The sequence below is a fragment of the Drosophila gunungcola genome, assembly GCF_025200985.1.
Source record: "Drosophila gunungcola strain Sukarami chromosome 2R unlocalized genomic scaffold, Dgunungcola_SK_2 000012F, whole genome shotgun sequence".
Classification (NCBI taxonomy): Eukaryota; Metazoa; Arthropoda; class Insecta; order Diptera; family Drosophilidae; genus Drosophila; species Drosophila gunungcola.
In genome coordinates this window covers 2301118-2325853 of record NW_026453170.1, presented here as the reverse complement: position 1 = coordinate 2325853, position 24736 = coordinate 2301118, and the positions used below count along the sequence as shown (strand labels likewise).

At 40.6% G+C, this 24736-nt stretch overlaps 3 protein-coding genes across 3 annotated transcripts; 2 read left to right on the top strand and 1 right to left on the bottom strand.

The window, feature by feature from the left end:
- Window positions 1-245: 245 nt before the first annotated feature.
- Window positions 246-1596, top strand: LOC128255812 (uncharacterized). Its single transcript, XM_052985572.1, has 3 exons — window positions 246-519; window positions 591-921; window positions 985-1596. Exons 1-3 carry the CDS (start codon window positions 331-333, stop codon window positions 1158-1160), a joined length of 696 nt encoding a protein of 231 aa, XP_052841532.1. The 5' UTR covers window positions 246-330; the 3' UTR covers window positions 1161-1596.
- Window positions 1597-2367: 771 nt separating this feature from the next.
- On the top strand, window positions 2368-4492 carry LOC128255810 (uncharacterized). The gene is made up of 3 exons (XM_052985569.1): window positions 2368-2726; window positions 2794-3388; window positions 3851-4492. Exons 1-3 carry the CDS (start codon window positions 2514-2516, stop codon window positions 4081-4083), a joined length of 1041 nt encoding a protein of 346 aa, XP_052841529.1. The 5' UTR covers window positions 2368-2513; the 3' UTR covers window positions 4084-4492.
- Window positions 4493-17587: 13095 nt separating this feature from the next.
- LOC128255808 (midnolin homolog) lies at window positions 17588-21547 on the bottom strand. The gene is made up of 3 exons (XM_052985567.1): window positions 20931-21547; window positions 18907-20196; window positions 17588-18257 (listed from the first exon to the last, which is right to left on the bottom strand). The coding sequence occupies exons 1-3, from the start codon at window positions 21545-21547 to the stop codon at window positions 17768-17770; spliced, it is 2397 nt and encodes a 798-aa protein (XP_052841527.1). The 3' UTR covers window positions 17588-17767.
- Window positions 21548-24736: the final 3189 nt, after the last annotated feature.

Here is a 24736-nt window from a genome sequence, read left to right as displayed (position 1 = left end):
AGCAAAAGGTAAACTTTGAATTTATCCAATCACAAGGGACTTAAAAAATAACAACCCAATACAAAACGCAAAAAAGATATTTAGCCATTTCATTATAAGTGAAATAGCAGTTAAAAAGCTTCCAGTTACTTCTATTTCATATTGGTCATATTGGTTGTTTTGATATTTTTAATTTGTAAACAGTCAATGGAGTTTTTGGTATTTTGTTTGGCCTGAGGAACTAGTGAGACAGCACTGATTGTGTTATCGATAGTTCTTCGTTTATTGCATTCTTGTGGCGTCGGTTTCAACTGGCTTGTTTTCAATTGCTGGCTTATATTGTGGAGCAAAATGAACCGCCGCAACAAGCGCACATCTTATTACCAGTACGAGATCTATCTGGACTTCATGGAGGAGAATCCGCTGATGTCGGCCAACAAATTGAGTCGCACTCTGGACGGAAAAAAATGGAAGGAGCTGAGCGATCAGCTAAACAAATGCACAAATGGTCCCAAATTGTCGCCCGAAGAATGGCGAAAGGTTGGTGCTAAGAGGATCACACATAGGATCATAGCTCCAGGCAACTGAACCATCGTGTCCCTTAATTTCAGCGCCTAAATGACTGGAAGAACAGTACGCGCTCCAAATATCGTCGCAGCATTAGCTCGGATGACAAGAATATAACTCCGCTGGAAAACCGAGCTCTGCAAATTTTCTCCCTTGAACCGACATATCGAGAGCTCCCTGCTTCAGCGGGTTTTCAGGAAGTGGAGGAGGAGGAGAATGTGGAGGACGAGGAGCAGGTTTTAGAGGAGCACGAAGAGGATTACGAGCAGTACCACGAGCTTGTAACACCGGAGGAAATTCACCCCACGATTATTAATGGACACAATACCGGTAAAAGGATAAGGCTGGAAGGTCCCGGGGAGATCTTTTATCAAGGTAGTCTCCATTCCGGATTCGTAAAGGAATTACACAATTATCATATACATTTTTTTATTTTAGTAACGAATATAGCAACACCCGTACAGTCCGCCATAAGTGACCCCGTCGCCTCCTTTGGCAAACAAATCGAGAAGCAGTTGAAGCGCATTTCGGACATTCACGAGGCCTCTTTGCATTTCAAGATAGCCCGCTTCAAGTACAATAACCCCGGATTTGAGTATGTCCCGGAATTATAGCTCCAGTGTATCTTTTGTACAATGTAGTATGTAAGCATTGAGGGACCTGTTAATTCTGCGAAGAATTAAGGGTCTTCGGTTGATAGTTTAAATTAGTTCAGAGAAACGATCGATTCAAACAAAAGTAATGATTTTGAACTATAAATGTTTATTAAAAAAATATTACTCGTTATAAGCGCAGTTGTATAGGCAGATTATTCGACAATCTATTATATCGCACATAGTTTTAAGTTGAAAATATTGCGCAAAATCCATTTTGGATTGCCAAAAATAGATTGATTGTCACTTATCGACTTGACTTCTTTTAATGACGAAAACTGAAGATACTGTATATTTTAATAATGAATTGAAAAACATATGCTTTAACGGAAAATGATTAAAAATATAGTTGTATTCTTTAATTTTCTGGTACCCAAAAGCCCTTGTACTTTTTATAAAAAAATATCTTTGTGATAAAAAGTGTATAATACATTTCAACCATTATATTACGCAAGCTCAGTTTTTTAGCTTACTGGATGAAACTTTGCTAAAAAAAGTTTATCACGGCCAATCAGAAAAAAAGAAACGCTCGAAAAGTTTACTGTAAAAAGTTTAATTTTTAATGTTTGTATAAGCTGCAAGGGTATATAAACTTGGGATTGCCCAAGATACCTCTTGTTTGTTTTTTAAATCATAATTTTCTTTTAAACAACTACTAATATAAATAAACATTGCGAAAACAAATTTTTATGTTGCTGGCTACTTAAGGATGGGGTAACTTAAATAACTGCTTATTATTTAAAGTTAGGCATTTTAGAGTAATCAAAAAACCTAAGAAAAGTTTATCCAACTAAAAATCAAAGACGTGACTTTATTTGTCACGATGGATATCAGGTTGTATAAAGTCTAAGCCGAAAATTAATTAAATTTCTTACAATTTTTATTCACTTTATTGGTATGAGAAATAAACAAAACTAATTTATTCACTTGGTAACCATATGTCTAACCAGGCTTGTCATATGCCGGACAAACCTTTTTTTTTTGCCAAAAAAGAATTTTTAGAAATATGTTTATCAGAAATATATGAAATTACCATATTGTTTTAAGTTAATTAAAAACAGCTATTTTTAATGTCGATTTTTTTTCGAGCTAGAACTATCGTCTGGCGTTTCCCGCCACATGCGCAGTGCGCACCACTGATATGCCGAATACAACCCTGCGTCGCCAGCAACTTACATGCGCCAGAAAATCCCTAACGCGTGCAATTGTTTGTGAACACTTCGCATCTTTTTGTGGCGTCGATTTGCATTTTAACGCTTTTGCGGCAGATTTTATCAAGAAAACCATAACTTCAGGACTCAGCGAGGACAGCGGATGACCGGCAAGATGGATCGCCGTAAGAAGCGCACCTCCTCGGAGCAATACCAGATGTACATCGACATGATGGAGAGCGACCCCATTTTCGCGACCGGACGAGTGCCGCGCGATTACGACCTGAACTATCTGACCAAAAAGTGGAAGGAGCTCTCCGACCGGCTAAACAAGTGCAGTTCCGGACCTACGCTCACGCCGGAGGAGTGGCGCAAGGTGAGGAGGTCACTCGACACCCCATGACCCCTTACTCTAATCTCTCTTATCCCTTTCCCCGATACAGCGCCTAAACGACTGGAAGAACACCACGCGCTGCAAGTACAGACGCAGCCTGCTGTCCACGGAGAAGGACATCTCGATGACCTCCGTGGAGACCCGAGCGCTGGATCTCTTCGGCAAAGTGCCCAGCACCACCGGCGAAACACTGCTGAACATGAAGTCCGAAAAGGACGAGCACGACGACGACATGGAGGAACTGGGCCAGCGCACTTCGGCGGCATTTCAAAAGGAACTGCAGGCCGCCGTGGAGGAGGCCATCAACGAGGAGGTGGACGAGGAGGAGATGGTGGAGGAGCATGTCGACCACGAGGACATGATGGAGGAGAATCTGGCCGAGGCCGGCATCACGGCGTCCACCACGGCGGTCAACACAGGCGGCGGGACCTACCGCACCATCGTCGTGGACAACACATCCTTCGAGCAAGTGGAGGACGACCACCATACGGTGCAGCCTCACGCCGTGGAGTTCGTCACATCCCGTAGGCCGGCTGCCGCAGTCATCAATCCGGGTACGGCCTCATCCGGCAACAAGCTGATCAATGGCGAGCTGCCCGTTAAGCGGATGCGGACACAGCCCAGGGAGCAAATCATCTACGAAGGTACCTATTCCAATTCGATTAAGGGAAAGGCTTGACTTTCTTGTGACAGAATCTTGTCTGGTTGGTTTTTAGACTGTTTGTCTTTCTATATCCCAATATAGAACTTCAAATATTTTCAATAGAGCATTTAAATTATCAATTCCCTTAACTTATACCAAAAAGCTTTATTCTTTATTGTTTTTGTTATGAAGCACACAACATGATATATTTAATTATTATTGCATTTGATTTGATTACATTTAAACCGCGAACAGACAAATGTGCTAAATGTTCCAAGATGGACATGATTTTTCACATAACATAATTTATTTTCAAACATATAAGGGTCAATTATTACTAAATATGTTATTTATCTCAACTTTACTCATAGATTTTACGTCCTGAAAAATGTGTTTAGATAGCGAATAACTCCTTTGCCCATTCGAGTTATAACAATTTTTGAATGTTTTTCTAACATTTCAGTTAAAAATGCGCCGCGATGCATTTCCAACATGCAGGCAGTGCCGCCGCTGCACAGTACAAAACTAGACCGGGAGCCCAGTTCGCTTGGCGCCGCATTGAGCAGCAGCGATGCCCTACAGATTGCGAACCAGCTAAAGCGGCTGGCCGACATCCAGTACGAGTCACTGCAGTTCGAGATTGCGCGCTTTAAGTTCAACAACCCAGGCTTTCAGTACGACCCGCCGTCCTTATAGTGCCCCAAGCAGCAGGTCGAGATCAGCCGGTCTAAGCAATCAGCAGAAACTTCAGCACCAGCAGAAGCCACAGCGAAAGGATCAGCATTAGCGAAAGCAGTAGATCGAGTCAAGCCAGCTCGAATTGTATAGATCTTACTCATGCTCGTCAGCATTCGATCGTTCTCTAGCTCTCCCATCCTGCGCTCCGCCGGAAACACAAAATCGTAACTTATAGTAGCCAGATTAGTTTAAAATTGACATAGATTTCTGTTTTGTAAACATTATTTTTCAATTTTCAAGAAACTTCAATTACGATATCCATACGAATAAGCCTAATATTGTAATATCTAAAGAAATAAAATTGGACAAGTAATTTTAACGTGTTGTATGTAAATGTAAAGAATAAAGTTTACCAATGATAAATGTGCTCAGCACCGACGTGCTCCACCTTTTGCCTGTTGTTGCAGTTTTGGGTTTATTTATGACGCCGGGCCAGAACCAAGCCAACACGAAAAGTCCATTAATCAAAGGTTGGGTGATGGCGTCGACAACGCATATATGCATTGTGCCTGGATTGTGGCTTGGGTCATTTTAACCTGACCGCCAACTAGTGGGCGCACTTTGTAACTGTCAGGAGCGCCTGGAGGCTGCGATGCGAAAGAAATCACTTGTAGCTGTTATAGTGTACCGCTGCTGATGCAACAAGTGCCGATCCAAAGTCCTATGCTGCTCCTCCTCCGCCGTTCGGATAACTGCAATGGGCAATGGATCATTTGCAGGCCGTGCGCTGCGAATCATAAATTACCGACGACCAGGGAGCGGGGGATGGGGACAGACCTCCGCCATGGGACGACGCATGGCGTTCCGTTAGGAATCGTTGCCATCTCGATGATAACTGCACAACACGTCGTATGCTTAATCTGTTCCCCTTGCAAAACTGCACTCGAAATATAATTGTTCAAGAAATTAAACTTTTTTAAGGGGAAGCAAAGGTAATTTTGTAAAAAAAAATATAAGTTTAAACTAAACAAATTATTTTTTTAAGAATAAATACAGTTCAAAAATAAATCTTACTTTAAAAAAAAATTGTGTTCCCTAAACAATGTGTCATACAGAAGTCTCAAACTAACTAACTAACTGATGAAATGATGATATTAAATATACAAATATGTATGGTTTTGTTTTTGTGAACAGAACCCACAAGTTATCAAAGTCGCAAATAAATAATATTAAATTTCTGTTTATTCTTTATATAGGATCGACAAATATATATTTATTTTTCAGTTTGTTAAGCCCAATATCGAACATTTGGGATGAGCATTTGCTGATCATTGCGTTTTTTTAATGTTTCCCTTCCCAATACGCTGTCGCCTGTGTGGGTGCCGCTCGCTCTTTGATGAAAAGCCCGCTGGCTAAGCTGATTAACCTACACACACACTTCGGCGGGAAATGAGTGTCTGGGACCCAGATGTCTTCTTCTCACATGGCCATGAAATGGAGGCTCCACCTGGGACTGGGTCCAAGTTTGAGAAACTGAGCCGAACCTGGTGGGTCGTTGCACATAGTGCATGCCCAGTCCATTAAACAGTTCGTGTTGCACTCGTTTCGCGTTGCGATCCATGGGTATATGAGTCCATGGACTTGGGATTGGGCATGGGTTCAGGGTCTGGGCTTGGGTTTTGGTTTGGGTTTGGGCTTGGGATTGGGCTTTGGCCAGGGCACACATGACAGCCAGCGTGCAGAATTGACCCCATGGGCGGGTGCTATAAAAATTCAGCAAAATAAGCTGCGCCAAATAAATCCCGAAAAGAATATGGTATGCTGAGATTCGCATATAAAATACCCTTCAATCTAGGTAAAAGTAAATTTGTTTCATAAATAATTAGTTGGAAGCAATTAAATAACATTCCGATCAATATAATGATTAATGTACATTGTACATGTAGTATAATAAAACGTTTGAAAGTAGGTAAAATTAAATATTTTTAATTGGGGTAACATTAATAACTATTACTGTATGTTTACAGAAGAATTCGAAATTTCATTATACGAAATTGTATATAACTTTCGAACAGTTTAAATGCTAATGAGCCTTACCTCATAGAAACACTTCCAATTTAAGACAAAGTAGATTTACAAACTCAACCGTACCCTTATCAAGGATACAGCAAACCCATTCGGGAGTTCTAAATCTCATCGCCGTGCTGTCCCATGTATATTGATGAATGAATCCGCTCCGTCATGTATTTTGAATGTCTAACTCGAACCAGGCAAAACCACTCCAAAGCTCCTCTATCCATCCTGAATTTGAAATTTTTTTCCAGAATAAGGGCAGGAAATTAAGTGACCCAAAGTGGGGTGCTTTAAAAAGAGATCCAAAAACACGCAAGGGAAAATTTCAGCTAGCGTGGATTATGGATGTGATTCACTAAATAAAAACAGCAGACTTTTCCAGGAACAAGGCAGCATGGTTATAAAAATATATATTTTTAAAACAAAACTTACAAAAACCCCTGCAGTCATTTAAATAACTCTTCGTGATTAGTAAGATGTTCAGTTCAGGGAACTCTTTTTTATAATGAGAAAAATGTTAAGTATCAAATTTTAGATAATAATGTAATAAATTTCAAAAATAATAATTTTTAAAATTGTATATTAAATAAAAAAAAGCAAACACAAATTTTTTAAATTGAGAACTTAAATCTGTTTAAATTTGAAGAAACTTGTAAGAGCCGATTTCTGATGAATATAGCGTTAAAAAATAAAATAAAAAAAAATAAAATAAAAAACAACTAAGCCAATAATGTTTGTTTTACTTATTGGCGACACTTTATTTATCACACTGTGTATATATGTTAAGAAAAGCTATTAGTTACCAGCCAAGTGCATGGTCAAGGCACATACGCTGGGAACCGCCAACTAGCAACTTGCAACTGCCAACTTGCAACCTTTCAACCATTATTCTGGCGCAAAAGTGCAAAGCGTTTTTATGCCGGCGATTATTACGCTTGATCCTAAAGCACCGAAGGGTCAATTGATGTTTGTGATGACGCTGAATTGTGTTGATGTTGCTTGTCGTACCCACAGCAACGGCAACAGCAACAGCAACAGCATCAGCAACAGCCTGCATCATGCAACAGCATTGTGCGGCTTGCCCGCAATTTGCCTTGGAATTTTAAGCATAGGCGAATATTCCCCATTTTTATTTTATACTTTTTAGATTTTTCGCCTTGTGGTTGCTATTGCTGCTGCCGAAAATTGCATTTCTTGGCTGGCAGCGATGAAGCGTCAGCAGCAATATTCGTTTGCGCTCAAGCCACTTGATATATCACTAGTCGCCGATAATGCCCCGCAGCCAAATTAGGCCATCATCAAAGCCGGCTTTTGATATAGAAATTATTTATAGGCCATGGAGAAAAACTGAAGGCGGTTGGCAATCGGCAATCGTAAATCTAAAGATCCTTTTCTTAAAAGCTTAATTCCGAACAATTATTATGGACCAGCTGGATCTCCTCCTCATATCAAATTTGATGGGTCCCGGCCATGTTGCTGCTGTCCAGCGTGTAATTATATTAGCATGATCTATGCCATTACGCGCACACACATCGATATGCGGCAATTAGTGCTACGTCCGTACAAGTACAACTATCGACTAAACAATATGGCCAGCGGGCGTTTATAGCCAACGACAGGCCATTATTGACGCCACTCGATGGACTGGCCATCATCGATTGCTGTGGCGGTGGCTCCATGTTGCAGCAGCATCAGCAGCAGCAGCAGCATGCAAATTGTCGGCGGCCTAAACGTTTCGCAAAAGGATAAAAGGGGGGCGGGAAAGTTGGCCAAACTAAGCTCGAAAAAATATTAAGCGCTGAAATGGCGCCCTCTCAGCTGAAAGTCATAAACACGCACTAATTGCACCCATGATTTGTTGCACACTGCATTAATGGCGCGCGCAGGACCAACAACACACCAGCAACATCGACTCAAATCGAAGCCTAATTGCCCATAAATGGCAGTTTTCGTTGGCGACATCAAAGCGTAAAGCTTTCAGCAGCAGCAGCCACAAAAAGTCCAAGCTCCCTCTCTGATTTATAAACAAAATTTAACAACCAAACAGCGAGTTAGGGCATTAAAAATGATGTAGTTGCTGCTGTTGGCATGATGTTGCTACTGCTGTCCCTGCAATTAGGCGCCACTCCTGACGGGGTGGTCCGCCATGTCGCCAGTGTGGCGATCGATCGATCGATCGATCCCATCGATATACAAATCGATTGCTTGATCTCTCACTTGCAACAGAAACAGCCGGAGCAGCAACTCCCAGAATACCCAGCAGCACCAGCAACATGAAATGTTGCTCGCGTGGTCAGCGCCAATTACTTAGAGCATATCAATTATATTACGGCAATGCATTGTAAAATAAATGCCCAGAATGATAGCTAGTTGCAGTTGTTGCTGCTGCTGCTGCTGCTGCTGCTGCTGGTTGTAATTGAACTGCGCGTATTGCGAAATTATTATTTTGTGCATTTGCAATTGCAAGTGCCTACTGGCCAGCACTCCCCGTCCAACCTCAAACCTTCCATCCTGCGTGTCTGCTCATATGTTTTCATTACTTTTGCCCATTATGCGTGTACGTGACGCACAATTTGAAATTGCCAGGAGTCGGGAGTTGGAAAAAGGCGGAGGGCTCATAAGCCGGATACCCGCCATCCAAATGCGCACAATGCCAGCCAGCTCTGACTTGCAGCTCCTCCTTTCTAGCCAGGTCCAACCCAGCGTGGATCGTCGTCTGTTTGTGGCTTTTGTTTGCTGTTCAAGTTTACAATTTTAATGCACTGCCACTTGACTGTTGACAGTGGTGCGTTGCTGTTGCTAGTGTTGCTGTTGCTAGTGTTGCTGTTGCCGTTGCCGTTGCTGTTGTTCCTGTTGATGTTGCTGTTGCTAGTGTTGCTGTTGCTGCTGCGGTGCAGAATGTGCCTGTGTGTTGGATTATTGATTTTATGCTGTGTATGTGAAGGTAGTCGATAGTGTTGCTGCCGTGCCGCTTCGGCTGCATTTAGCTCTCGTTTCGAACATGCCCCGAAATGAAATGCATGTTTATGTTTCCGTTTCTGTTGAAGCCATCACATGCTGATTCATGGTGTTATGGGGAGAGCTTTATTATTTTTTTCCAGAACCAAGGTTAGCCAAATATGTGGGCAGAGTGGGAGCTAGGTTGTTGTGGACCAGCATTTTAAGCTGCGAAACCTGATAGCACATATATTTTAAAAGCACTTAAGATTTCTGTGGAAGAAAACATGAATATTTTTGTTTTATTGCAGTCAAGTTAAGGATTAACCTTTGTTTGTTCTTTTTTTTATAGGGAATTTCACTTGACAAGTTTAATTAAATCAAAAATATACTGAATAAACTTTTTTAATTGTTCATATCAATTTTGGTTTAGTTAATATAAATATATAGAAGAATATATAAAATAATATAGAATATATAGAATAAAGCAGGTGAACACCTATTTGTTTTCCCGATTTCAGTCTTTAAAGGCTTATTAAAACGTTTTTAGATATTTGAAAAAGTTCTTAAAATTCTTTATTTTCGACAAAGGCATTAACAAATCAAGCAAGCAAAAAATCTTAAGAACCAAGTTGCACTTTGTGGTGGCTTGCATTTTCAACTTCATCATTAGGCATCTACATCAACAGGCCAAAAATATTTAGGAACGGTCTATACCCGGTAAAATGAAAACTCGACAAGATAATTAAAACACGCACGAAAATACATGAAAAACGTATAATACAAGTAAATAATGTGTTTGGAAGTCCATGTTTAATTAGTTGTTTAACCTATTGATAGCTTAAGCAGGAAATGATTTGTTAAACTTTTAGTTGAATACTTTTTTTTTGTAACCATCTCGATTTTCCATTTCTAAAGAATTTCCGCATGATTTTCTTAGATATTTAATGTATGACTCGGAACAATGATTTCAAATTATCTATTGGTTTTCATAAGTTATTGCCTTTTATTGTTTTCGCACACCTTTTGGTCTCCTAGATCTGGGTGACCCAAACCCCATTAAGGGCACCCATAAGAGGCCAATAATGGATTCCTGGGCTGACATCGTTAGGGTGCAACAATTGCTACAATTGCTGAATATGATTGAAGTACTTTCGAAGGTAACGAGGCAGCAGCGGCGAACATGGCCTCCATATCAAACTGGCATCAAACAATTTCAAATGGATCGAATGAGAAATCGGCAGAGCTGGCCAATTGCTGCTGGGATGTTGCTGTTGCTGTTGCTGTTGCCATTGCGCGGCTGCTGCTGCAGATGTTGCTGCTTTGTATGCATGCAATGAACGTGATCGGTTGCAATTTCAGCGACTCGAGAACAAAGTGGGCAAAACGAGAGGATCGGGAGTCGATTGGAGAAGATCGGCGAGACAATGTTGCAGACGCACAGGAGCAACATCGACGACGTGGCTCCAATGTTGCTGCCACATTTCACTGGTCCCGATGATTGAAATTCTAAGACCAGAGTCGGAATACTGCATCCGAAACTGACTCCCAGACGAAGTCGCAGTCCAAAGTCGTCTCAAGCTGACCTTTTCGCATGAGAATCATCGACGGCAGCTGATGATGGATGCACTGCCAAAGCCGACTTGATCTGGGCCCAAAAGAGCAGCAAAGGAGGAAAGGGGCCTGAGAGCAATGTCAGCCGAAGCTGTCAGTACGTGCAGCTTGTCTTGGGCAATTTAGGTGCGAGGAAAGTTTTTTTCTTCTTCAATAGCTGATTTTTTGCGAGCATTAACTTCATAGTACTACGAAAATTGCTTGCATACTACTTAAATTGCTGGTACGTTTTGCTTTTCAAAAGTAAATAAGCTTAAATTATTTTATCTTGTATTTCTATAGTAATATAGTACTTCTATAGAAGTATATTGAAAATATTTCCAGTAATTGTTTCAGTATTGTTCGTAAATGACAATTTTTCAACCAAACAAGAATTTGTTAACCCTCTAGTTAATTTAAAAAGTTGACTTTTAGATTTAATATTAATTTAATAAATTATGATTTGTTGTCAAGTTACAAATATATTCATATTTTTTCGTATTAGTATTTATTAAAATTAAAGCTATATTTATTTTTTTATATAATAAAACTAAAAAACAAAAAAAAATTTATTATAAAATTAAAAAGGAATATAATCTTTTGAATATGAAACCATTTTTTTAAACTTCTAATAACAATGGATAGTAGAAATAATAGCAAACTGGTCAAACATATTTTATTTGGTTTTAATAGTGGAACAGATACCTATTTTTCTGGCCATGCACGAACAGTGCACTTATTTAAACTAAAAATGTTCCTGTTTGTGTAACAAGGGTCCACTGTACGCACCACGCGACGGATAATTGCGCTCACCCATCGAAGAGGAAAAAAAAGTAAATAAGAAAAGTAAAAAAAAGCCAAGCTGGCAGGGAAACTTCTTTGAGTCGTCAATGCTGTCGTTGTTGTCGTTCCATTCCATCGTGGAATTTTACAGCGGAGCATGGAAATTTGTTCGATGGCTTGTCTTTCATAGTCCCTCTGCCTCGCTCCACCATTTTTGTGTTTGTTTGATTTGGATTTGATTTGATTTCCAGGCAGAGTAGTTCTATCACACAGCCAAAAGTAAAAACACTCCAAGTACGCAAACTTTCTGAAAATACTTAAAATAAATAGAAATAATAGTACAAATTGTAAAGCCTTCCATTCGCTCTAGCCTTTAACTAAATAAAAAACCAAGAGCACAACAATTTTATTTTGTATATCTCTAACATATGTATGAACTTATCTCCGAAAAATCGACCGAAATATGTTATTTGTCGAATTAGATCGTGCTTTTCCCTCAGTGTATACCTTTTACTCCTGCTCACTCTCTCTCTGCCCTCCCCCCTCCCTTTCCCACACCTGTAAGAACTATTCAAATGGTCTCTCACAGTTTCTTGACCTTTCTTCGTGTGACGCAGTCGCAGTCGCAGTCGACGACGTCGTTCGCAATTGTAACTGCACATGCGCGCGCCTTGTTCCTCTGCTTCCGCCACCCCTCGCTCCGTCCCTTTTCCACCGCCCCCAATTGGCCGCTTGGCAATTTTGCAGCTTTGCGCGACTCCCTCTGCCCCCAGTTGTTGTTCTTGCGGGAAATGCGATTGACGGTAATTGGTTGACGTTTGTCTTATTTAAATTTGTTTTCTTTGCGATTTTCTACGTCGCTGCCTCTGCGCTGCTGCTGCTGCTTTTGATGATTCTTCTGCTGCTGATTCTTCTGCAGCTACTCCCGCCAGATTCTCCCATACTTTAATACCCAGTAAAATGTAGATCGAGTAATATACCATAAAAACTAACCTCAAAAAACTAAATACCAACCCGCGAATTCTTTAGTTTTAATGGTTAATCTTTTAATGGTTAAAGATTTTCGTATGCAGTTTTTTATTCTATTTTATCAATTTTGGTTTACCACAAATAATAATATTTAGTTTAATAAAAATCTTTTACAAAGGCATTATGGGATTAAAGATAAAATTTTATAAATTTTTTTTTAATTCTTACAGATATTAACCTCATTTTATTAGAATCAAAAAAAAAACAATTTTTAAGTCCCTTGGACGATGCACCGTTCCGCCTCAAATAACATATATTTTATTATTAGGAAAATATAATATTGTCATTTTTTTTATTTTTATATGTTTGCTTTTTAATTTGTTTTATGTTAAAGCTACCTACTTGTCGAAGGAACCATAAAAAATACTGTTGCACGAAATGTTCCTAAACGCTTCACAAGAAATAGATACCGATAAGAATTGTTGTTTACAGGTAATTTTAAAATCGTTCCCATAACCGAACTTTCAGCTCCATTTCTAGTTTCCTTTATGGACTTTTCTCAAGCTGTTCCATACCCATGCCCTCCTCCTTGTTTTCCGATTCAACTTCGTTCTGTGGCGCGCGGCGTGCAACTTTAATTGAAATGAAATGAGTTTCGTCGATTTGTGTTCTAGGAATTTGTTTTTTGATTGTTTTCTTGTAAATTTGAATGATTATCGAGCCAGTTGCAGCAGTTGTTGCAGTTGCAGTTGCAGCATTTGTTGCAGCAGTTGCGCAATTGCTGCAGACGAGCTGGAAATAAAAAAGAAAACAAAATAAACAAGCCGACGAGCGAAGCGTAATTGCAGATCACATGGATCAAAGACCCTAGGTCTTTATAAATCTACGAGTTGGCTATGTGAGTGCAAGGGAAGTTTGCATTTTTCAGCTCCTCCTCCTCTTTTCTTTACCTACTGCTCCCCGTTTTTCCTGATCGATAGCCAGGTAATTGAGCTGCGAGAACTTTTAATTGTGTGCCTGTGTCGCGGAAGCGTTTTCGAACTGGGCCAGAATTGCCAAAGCAAAAGCCAATTTGTTACCGCTATATCGCCACGTATCGCTTCCATCGCGATAAAGCTGCAGCGCTAAACGCAGCTACTTCCTCAAGTAAATACTGCATATAAATATAACACGGACAAAAAATACTAGGCTACTGAGTTAAGTGGTGTTTCTTTGCCAGTGGAGAACTTTGGTAAAAGGTTAATCAACTAATTTTGTAACATAATAAATGTACATTTTTCTTCCATCGTATTCCAGCTGTCTAGTCACTTCTTTAGAGCGTAGAAAGCCCAGATTTACATTGTTTTTTATTTAATTTTTGTTCAATTTTTGAAATGTTAGCATGAATTATATAATTTTAAAATTATATAATAAAATGCGTTCAATTTTAATCATAATTTTTTTTTAAAGTTTTTTTTAATGCTCCACAATGCCAATGTTCTGTTTAAAAATATTTATAAATTGCAATTTTGTTTGTTGAATTATAAATCTTAAACCATTAAAATACTGATTTTGATTGAACAAAAACGATTAGCTGCATAAATCTGACTGCAAAATAAAATAAATCTTGAAAAATAAGTAAATAACTAATTTAGTATTAAATACTACAAATAGTAAAATGTTTTATTTTTTTCCGAAACATTTTTTTTTCCAGTGCAAAAGCATAAGAACCGCGGGAAACCGATGGAACCGACCGAGATTGAAACCGAAACTGATGCGTAGTTTAGGGCGATTTACACACAGTTTAAACAGACATCCCGATACAAATCGCCAGTTCTTCCGAGGGGGTGGAATGAGGGAGGGGAGTGGTGGGGCTGGGCGGGATGGAGCAGCTGCAGGTCCAGTCTTCCTGGTGCCATAACTGTAGCAAATGGCCAAGCAACATGCAGGTCCCCCGGACTTAGTCTCAATCTCGGTTCTTGGTTCCCAACCCGCACCTTAACTTTAACCTACTTCAGGCTCATGTCCCTGTTTTGCTACCCTGCTATGCTAGCTACTATATTTAATATATTTAAAATGTAAATAATTGCGTTTTAAGCTTAATAAAATGTCCGCTAACTTTAAAAAAAAACTTACCTGACCTTCCTTATTTTCAGAAATAAATAATTAAAATTTTTCGAAAAAGAAAATATTTATCCAAGCAAGAAAATCAAATTGTATTAGAAGTTCAATTCTTATTGCTTTGTTTAGAAAGCTGATGAAACACAAAGATGGTCAAAAGCCTGTCAATGCCTAAAATACAAATGTTCTTCGGATATATCCGAAAGGGTATGCAGGGTTAATTCAAGCCAGAACTTGAGCCCAAGCCGCACTCGCAGCTTTAAAGATCTTCGGCGTGGGCGTCTGTGGTGGTTATAAATTGCACATTTGATGAGCAGAGAAACGTTTATGGTTCTCCCTGATCTGCAGGCTCTTCCCAATCCCCCAATCCCCCAATCCCACCGAGTCCCCGGAGTCTCCTCTGCCTTTTAGCGCTTGCATGCAGCTGATTAATTGTGGCAACGTCATAAACGTGATGATATCGCAATGCAAGCGCATTTTTCATGTTATTCAATTCGTTGCCCCCAGCTCCAGCACCAAAGCTCCAGTTCCTGGCCCAGCTGCAGCTCTAGTTTTTGCACAGAGAAAAACCGTTTTAATTTTATTTATCATAATGTAAATATTCCGAATAAAACTAAAATAAAATCTACTTTTGTGTGACCCTAACAATTAATAATATTCATAATGAAAAAAGATATTTTAATAGTAAAAGTGAAACTGATTTCTCAAATTATAACAGTACAAATTAAGCATTACAATTAAGCAAGGTTTGGCATTGCAGTAAAGTGGGACTTACAATCCATTTTATTTATAGTATATGTTTATTAGATTTGCAATCATCTTAGATTCGATCTGAAAAATTAATTTATATTCGTTTTGTTTTAAATATTGAAAATTGAATAATTTTCTCCGTGTACGTACAATGTATTTGCATAGCGCATTTATGCGGCATTACGAAAGACTAAAGCAACGAACTCGCGTGGCAGCCTTTCGATATTGCAACTAATTACCAGCATTAACGCAATTTCGTCTTCATAAACACTCGGTTCCGCATTGCTCCCTCACTCCTGATCACCCCTGATCACCCAAAACCCCCAGCAATTGAGATTTAATTCGATTCTTTGCCCAAACGCGGACAGGTGTCTATGGGGCAGGTGTTTCGGCTCATTGTCTGCGGCCAGGAAGCATTTGGCATGCGTTCATTTATTTAAACTGATTTTTTTTTTCGCTCTGCGTTTTCCTTTTGTTTTTTGAAAAACTGCGCAATTTTCATTGATTTTGGTCAGAGCTGGATTGTTGCTTTTGCTGTTATTGGCACCTTTTACGGCTTAGTTAGCAGTGTATTTAGACATGTGAGATCACTTCGAATATTATGGGTGCTCCGTGTCGGGAATGTATAATTTCTAGTGAGCCTCTCTTGGGATATAGAAAATGGTTTTACTTAAATAAAATAATCTAAATTTCAGTCACAGTCTTCCTGGGCTTCTAACATGTAGGTTTAATACAGTAAATTGTTACTCAGTGGCTATATTTATATTGGAAAAGCATTGTTGAATATTACGCTTTATATATTTTATATGCAGCAGAAGTGGCTAAATGAGTCAAAACTCTAGAACGCATCCATCTCTATTAACACATAGTAAATTAAACAAGTGTAATATATATTTTTAGGGTGATTTCTTATTTATGTGATAACTTATAAGGCTGACAAATAAATTCTTCTAACTTTTTAATTATATTACTTCATGGGATTGAGTAAGTGCCTTTGAATTCCCTAAATAGTTAACAATAAGTAATTATACTTATTTTTACCTTTATAAGCCGCTGAAACATTATAACCCACAATAAGTAAGCTATTGAAATTCCATCTCCTCCGTTTGAAGCCCCCTAATTTTTCACCTGCTTACGGACAATCGCTTATGGTCAGATCAGGTTATTATTGAGTCGATTTCCAGGCCGTTAAGCTTTCATTGGATAGTTTAGCCGCCCACACTTTGGAATCAAGACAACTTTCAACGCTCGAGATTGTTTTGCATATACATTTATTTTTCTGAGACATTTATTTAGACACAAATACAAGTTATATTTTAGTTTTACATATATGTGTGTATATATACTCCCTATTTATAGGCCATATAAGCTGGATAATACAACTAAAATGTACAGACTAAACGACTAAGACAATGCGATTGCGATCGCGAGCAGATTATGGGAAAGTGGGTATTCGGGGGTTTCGAGGGGCGTTGTGGGAAGTATCTGGCTCCGAGCAAACTAATTACTAAACAAGAGTTGTTCGATTATGGTTTAATTGCATTCAATCAACAGTTTGCACAACATTTAAATTATGAGGAGGAAATTCATTGCATTAATTTATAAATTCATTTTAGCTAGCTGTAAGTGTTGCATAACATTCTCTAAATGATTGATATATGGTTGCTTGATAATATTGACTTACTATTAGTTACATTCGCCTTTTCGCTATCCTGTTAAAAACAGTACGCTTTAAATATATAAGAATCTCGTTTGTAGACAACTAATTTTTGTCGATATTAGAGTTTGTTTTGTGAATTTTTCTGAATAGCGTAAATGGCTTTCGTCTAATTTGAAAATGGTTCGCAATAATTATTAAATTAAACATAAAATTAAAATCACAATTTTATAGACTTGATGTGTGGTGTACGTGTGTGTTGCATTGTGTATGTGGGGGATTGTGTGATTGTGTGATTCTGTGTGTGCTGGCAGCCTTTCGTTTTCGGGGGTTCCATCCGGTCGAAATATTCTCATCAAATACTTCATTGGAATCTGGTTTTAAAGCATAATTCTGGGCGTAGCAGGGAAAGGCACAATTCAATGTTAATTAAAATTGCTGCTGCAGGCTAAATGGTGAAAGCTGCAACGTGGAGGGGGAAGAACCATTAGTTGGCCGTTTGAAATGTTTGTTTAGTTTGTTGCACGAATTTAATAAGCGCAAAAAAAAAAAAGAAAAAAAAAAACAATCAAAACGCAGCACGATTTGCATGGCTATTCAACTCACCTGCAGGAACACACACAGCGTGCCAAAAGTTGTAGTTGCTCTTCTTTTGTTGTGTTTTATTTTACTTTTTCTGTTTCTGTTTCTGTTTTGTGGGGGTCGATGGCAGCTAGAAACGAGTTGGCAACGAATCATCATCAACATCATCATCAACATCATCATCAACATCATCATAATCATCATCATCGTGCTGCTTCTTCCTCGTCGTCATCCTGGAGATACATCCATGCCACCATTCTACAGATACAGCGTCGCCTGCTGCCGCTGATCGAAGTGATGGATGTAGAGCTTCTTCTTCGACTTCTCCTTGGACGGACGCAGATCCCAGACCAGGTTGGACAGACTTCTGGGCCGGGACAGGCGGCGCGTCTTCTTCTCGGGCAGCTTGTTCGAGTCGCCCGAAGTCCGGCCTCCGCTGCGGGACGAGTCCAGTGTGCCCTCCCGCGGATTGTGGTGGTTGTTGCTGCTGGAGCTCCGGCTGTGGGGCAGTGGCAATGGCAGGGGATGCGGGCTGGACAGGTAGCCGTGCACGTTGAGGATGCTGCCGCACTTGAGCACCACATCCGGCGGAGTGCCCGGCGTGGCCGGTGCTCCCGACGCAGTTGCTCCTGGTCCCGGTCCACCGCCGGCTACTGATGACTTGCCGTGGGCTGAGATCGTCGGCGGCGTCACGGAGGAGCAGTTGTTATTGTCCGGCGTTAGCTGCAGGCTGCTGAGACTCTTGTACCTAAGGGTGATAAAAAGCCAAGGGAGTTATATATATGTCTGAGCCTGTACTTCACTATTTAATAACATTTTACTGCTGATCAATTTAAGGTAACATTTTAAAAATTAAGTTTTCATTGCACAAATAGGCAAAATATAACTTTTAAACACACTTTTAATTATTAAGTAAGATGCATTAAAATATAATAAAGAAAAAATTATTTGAGGCGATAGTGTTTATTGCTTTTTCTCTTACATTAACGAGTACGAAATTTTCACTAAGCATTATCAGCTTTTTTTTTTAAGTATTGTAGTTAATTAAAAACAAATCTGTTACGCATTTCAATATACATTATGTATTTAAGTATTAAACAATTTTCAAACTTTTAAAAGTAGCTTTTTCTGTGTTTAAATCTAGGTTTATTATTTTCTTAATGAATTAAAGGAAGCATTTTTCATTCTGATTATAATTTACAGTTCTTTAATTCCCTTAATAAAGTTTCTGACCATGTTCTAAAAAAATGTAGCATTCATTCATCTTTTTCTGTGACCTCGATGTTAATAAAATGTAAATAATATATCTGACCGATTAGATTTATCTATATAAGAGTATATCTACTGAACATTTCAAACTTATTTGGGGTTTTCCCAAGCTAAATTGATCGGCTCACCTGATGTGAAATAGCGGCGACTGTGGCTCCAGGGCCTCCTTGCTCGGCAGATGGTTGTTGGGCGTCAGCACCTTGCCGTGATGGGGATGCGGATGTGCGTGCACACTGGCGTGCGGATGGGGATGCGGATGCGGATGCGTGTGCGGATGCGGATGTGAGCCGTGCGAACCGTGGGAACCGTGATGGGCAGCGGCCACCGCAGCAGCCGCCGCATTGGCCACCGCATTGGCCGTGTTCCCATTGGGAGTCGGCGGCTGCTGCTGCGCCTGCGCATGACCGTGACTGTTACTGTGGGCGTGGCTGTGACTATGGCTGTGGCTGTGACTGTGACTGTGACTGGTGCTGTGGGTGGTGCCCGTGGAGTTGCCGTTGCTGCTGCTCCCAGCACTGTGGGCGTTCTTGATGTAAAGCTTTGGTAGAGTGGGACGCTGGCGCTTCTCCGCCGGCTTCTTGCCCGGAATCGTTTCGATGGGCGGCGGCACCGGCTTGATGTCCTCCTGAATATGGCCGTGGTGATAATGGTTCACCAGGTGGTGTTGATGGTGATGGTGGTGACTGGGATGGTGGCCACCGCCCCCGCCCCCGCCCCCGCCGCTACTGCTGTGCTTGTTGGACTCCAGGCTGCTGTAGTTGTTGTTGCCGGAGGTGGAGGCCTGTTGGTGAGCGGGAGCCCGGATGAGACTGCAGTAGTTGCCGCTGCCGCTGTCCGTGTGGTGCGACCGCAGCGTGGGGGACTCGCAGATGGGCTCAAAGCGGGCCAAGCCCTTCGACAGCGGCGTCAGGCCCCTCACATAGTCGTATATATGATCGATCTCGTTGTACTCCTCGGCGATCTCGCTGCTGCTCAGGGCCAGCTGCTGCTGCTTGGACCACGAGTCGCAGCTGGCACTCTTGCGCAGCACATACCCGCTTTCCGCCAGTCCACTGGCCATCCCGGCCGCCGACGGCAGCATCACCACCGGCAGCCTGCCCCCGTTGCGGCTGTTGAACTTGGAGTCCTTCTTCTCCTTCTCGCTCAGCTTGAGATCGACGATCTGCAGGCGATCGCGTGCATCGGCCAGCAGCCGCTGCGCCTTGTCCAGGAATCGCGAGTACTCGATGAAGTGCTCCAGCTGCTCCATGTTCTTGGCCCGCTGCAGCTTGATCTTGGCGTTCAGCGGCACCGGCACCAGGTCCGTGTCCTTCTGCAGCGGCAGGGCGAAGATCCTGTCGATCTCCACGCAGCCGAGAAGTCGCAGCTCGGGCACAAAGGGCTGCTTCAGGCCCTTGGGCGCACTGCCGTGGACGAGTCTGCGGATTGGAGATCAAAGATAGTGGTTAATATATAGTTCATATATAATTGACATATAAATAATAAATTTAAAACAAGGATGTAAAGGAACCTTGTCAATATCTGAATTTAGTCCAATATAGTTATAAGACTTTGTTCGATATAAAAATAATAAATGAATGATTGTTATAGCAAGAAAAAAATCGTAAAATAAAATGGAAAATTAAGTTAAAGTAGCATTAAATACAGCAATTCCTCCTCAAAGTCATTGAACTAAATCAATTCCAAAAATTACTTTTCCAGGTTAAGTATATCATAAAATCATGATCAATATTTAAGGAGAGCCCTTCTATTGCAGGTTATATAGACCCTAGAATATATATAAATACAAAATAAAAACTAAATATTCTACTAAACTAAACTAAACAATTAAACTACTGAGAAAAATCTAAGTTATACTTTTACAAAAACATTGAAAACAAAACATAAAAGTTCTCATCCTAACATTGTAAGTTTTAAATTTTTTTGGCTTTCAAATTCGTGTTCAGTGGTGATGAATTGTGCTTTTTAAACTTAAAACTCTGTACTTAATAGCATACTATTTAAGAAAAGGCAATATATAGTTTAGAATGGTTTCATTTGAATTCAAGAAACTAAGTGGTCTTTAAAAATTATTAAAGTAAGTTCCCTCCTAAACCGCAACTAATGACTTTAAACATGAGTGAGCTTTACATAATTTGATCTCAACACTCACCTCACGATGACTGGCATCCGCTTGAGCAGCAGATTCTTGACGGTGTGCACACCGCTGATGCTGTCCTCCCTGGCGATCGGCGAGAACTTGGCTTTGGTATCGAGTGGCAGATTGATGATCTCGTCCTTGATGTTGCGGCACTGCAGGTACTTCCCGTTGTCGTTCATGGTGGTCAGCAGCTCGCCGGCGTGGATGGTGCGGTTCATCTGCTGGCAGCGGAAGGTTTCGCGCACCAGGACCCGGGCATTGCGGCGCCGCGAGAGCTCCAGCACGGAGTCGATGCAGCGAGTGGAGCGGCCGTCCTCGCTGAGGAGCTCGAAGTAGCCGCCGTAGGTCTCCGGGATGAGCACCTTGGCGCCCACGTTGGTGGGCTTGCGGCCCTCCTTGATCTTGATGGGCTGGGCCAGGATCTGGTACTTCTTGCCGGCGCTCAGGAAGAGGGCGGTGCTCTGCAGCGAGGGGGCCGACAGGGTGGGCACCCCCAGGGCCTGGTGCTGGCCCTTGAGGATCTTGGCCACCGCCGGCAGCGGCTGCTTGGAGAAGTCGCGCAGGTAGACGGGCGTGGCATCGCCGAAGCGGGAGGCGGCCAATATGATCTGGCCGTCGGTGGCGGCCATGTCGCGGTTGAAGAACGAGAGCAGCTTGCTGCGCGCCAGTTGCACATTAAATGAGAGTAAGTTTCATTGGACTGGCTGCGGATGCAGTTGTTCCCCGCCGACGGCTCCCTGCTCGCTGTCCAACTCCTCCTGCAGGTCCTCCTCCTGCTGCTGCTGCTGCTGCTGCTGCTGCTGCTCCTGGTCCTCTGCCTCCTCCTCCTGGTTGGCGTTGATCTGATCCTCGAGAGCGCGTCGCTTGGCCAGCTCCCGGTGGCGCAATCTGAGCAGCTGGGCGCCGCGACTGCAGCAGGCGTGCTTGATGTCCTCCTCGTGGGCGGAGGCTAGTCCGGTCTGGTCAGGATAGAGATCCTGGTTCGGGCCCTGGTACGTCAGCAGTCTCGTGGATGTCTGCAGAGCGTAGTTGAGATACTGCATTCGGTTCGATTTCCTCCTCCTCCGCTGGCCACAGTGTGCGAATGGTCCTTGTTCAGTTGGCTCTTCTCTGTGCCGCCTTCGCTTTGCCAGTCCGTAAGCTGCCTTCCTCCCAGTTCTTTGTCCTGCAAAAAACCACGAAAAATGAGCGAACATTAATCAATGTAAAACCCCATTCACAAAAGCAAGGATATATAGTTATGTCTGGGGAAAAGCAGCTCACAAAATATGCAAGAGTGCACAATCCAGCGCAAAAGAAATTAAAACTAATGAAAAAACCAGAAGGGAAGCAGACTTCGGCAAGCCGAAGCTTATATACCCTTGCAGCTATTGCAGAAATTAAATATTTTGTAATACATTTAAATTTAAAATTATATGCGTATATGTTTAAAAACATTGAAGCTTTTGATGATTTTCAACTCAATAATTCGATAGTTTCCATGGCAGCTATTTGATATTGTTATCCGATATAAATAAAATTGAAAAACTTATTCTGAGTTTTTCCACCATTATAATGCTGAAAAGAATTAAAACAAAGGAAGGAGGCACTGGGAATCGATTTGTACGCAGCTTAGCTTTTTTACGACGAAATTTTGTTAATAAAAGGTATCCAAACAAACTGTATAATTTGTTTAATTTTGTTGAGCAGAAAATGTGTTCCGTACAAGCGCACAATACTGCCTGAATGTACAGTGGTGGAAAAAAAATTAAAAAACTACAATTTCATTCCACTGCACTTAAAAGCCAATGCCTAAATATGTAGGCAAGTTCTTGACTTCAAACTAACAACACGTAGAGCACTCATATCCATACTTTTCTGTTCCTTTTATTACTTGCCTTGATTTATTTATTATATGTAAGGCCCTCTAAAATCATTGATGACATCAGTTTCCTGTTTCTTAATAAAAAAGGCTATTTGAGAAGGTTTGAAGAAACCCTCGGCAATGAAAGTGAAATTTATAACTTATATAAATACGGAATAGCTACCGTGTAGTGCCAAGCACGCCAAAACAGGGATAACGTGTTGCGATCTAATAAAACTGAAAATTATTTGTTTGAATATGGTGGTAAAACGTTAACTAGGCATTCAGAGACTATTATTCTCCATGGGAGACACACAAGAACTCCTTTTAAAACGTTCGAGGCAAAATCATTCTAAAAAGTTTTTTTTTAGCTTCGGATAACGGTGTGATTTTTGGATCTAAGAACGAATGTAGGTTCCCGATCTATTTAACATACTTATTGCCGTCATATCTTGAGTCAGTCAGAGATTTAATGTAGGAATTTAGGGAGGATAATGACCATAAACGCGTGTAAGCCCTCATTAAAAAGTTATTCTAGGAAAAAATATTTAATTTTTTAGAGTGGCCGGCCAAATTTGATTTAGAACTTTTAAGGGACACTTTAAAAATAATTCTGTATTAAGGATATAAGAATTGAGGAAAAAATAACAAAAAATTAAGTGGTCTGACAAAATAATTATTACATGTTGCAATATCTGCAAGGGTATATAAACTTTAGACTTGCCGAAGTTTGCTTCCTATCTTGTTTATTTTGTTGTTGTTTGTATGATTCTATAAATGACAACATCGGAATATTTCCCGAAATAGATCCGCATATTTCGTAGATTGTTTCATTAGTAACTTAAGGAAATAATCTTAGAGAGTAAACTAAGCTGTCACAAGGATGCCAGATAAATGCGCACACATTTTTGCTACCCAGTGGACATTAGCTAAATGAAATGTTGGCAACAAATTTCCCCCCCTTGGTTCGAAGTTGAAATATTCCTGTGTCCGCAGATCAGCTCTTCAAGTTCTCACAGAGGGAAATACGTATGCATAAAGACACCGATACAACGACAGGGTGTTATTTATGAGGGCCATAAAGTAAGGAAGAAGACTTTAACTGAAGAAATGGCAAAGTGCACAAAATGAAAATGCAAGCTACAGGGGAACGTGCATATAGAATAGACAAGACGACTCTGCGACAATGCCAAACATGCCATTAACAAAAGGGAGGTGGAGTCTGCGGAGGAGGACTTGGCCATGGGCCAACAGCCGGCGGGCCAACAAATGGCAAGACATTAAAAGTACTTAAAGGATATTTGCATATTTTATGGCCAAACATAAATGCGGCTGATTACGAGACGTCGTGAAATGGGATGTTGTATTGCGTGGTCTGTTGGCAGTGTTGCCCAACAACACATTACAGGAATTGGCTAAAATTTGCATTACATATGTGTAGCTAAGCCGTGATAAAATTATTTCGAAAGCCCCAACGCCCGACCATTTTCCAATTTTTAGGATCCGTGTATTTTGAGGTCTTGATTACGAATAAATAGGTCAAAGTCTGCGACAAGATTTCTTGGAAAATAAATGTAAGAACAGTTTTTGGTTTCAAAAAAATTTCTTTTTATATGATCTATAAAACACATACAAACAAAAGTTGAAAATCTAATTGAAATACAGATTTTATTTTTTGTGCCTTTATGGCGTTAAGTTAATATTTAATAAGATATTGACCAAAATAGACATTTAAAAAACAAACCAAACAGAAAATGCTAACAAAAACTAATTTTTGTTTACGAAAATCGAATGCGGTGCTCTTTTTTATTCCCACCCACAAATACTTATGCTACTGACTAAAATATGATCGGGCGTTGGGGGTTTTCGGAAGTTTATCCGAAATTTTGTAACATTTTTGACAAAGTTCAGACTAAACTTTTTAGCAAAGCATTTATATGATTAAACCTAAAAAAGCTAGTTTGTCAGCTCTGAT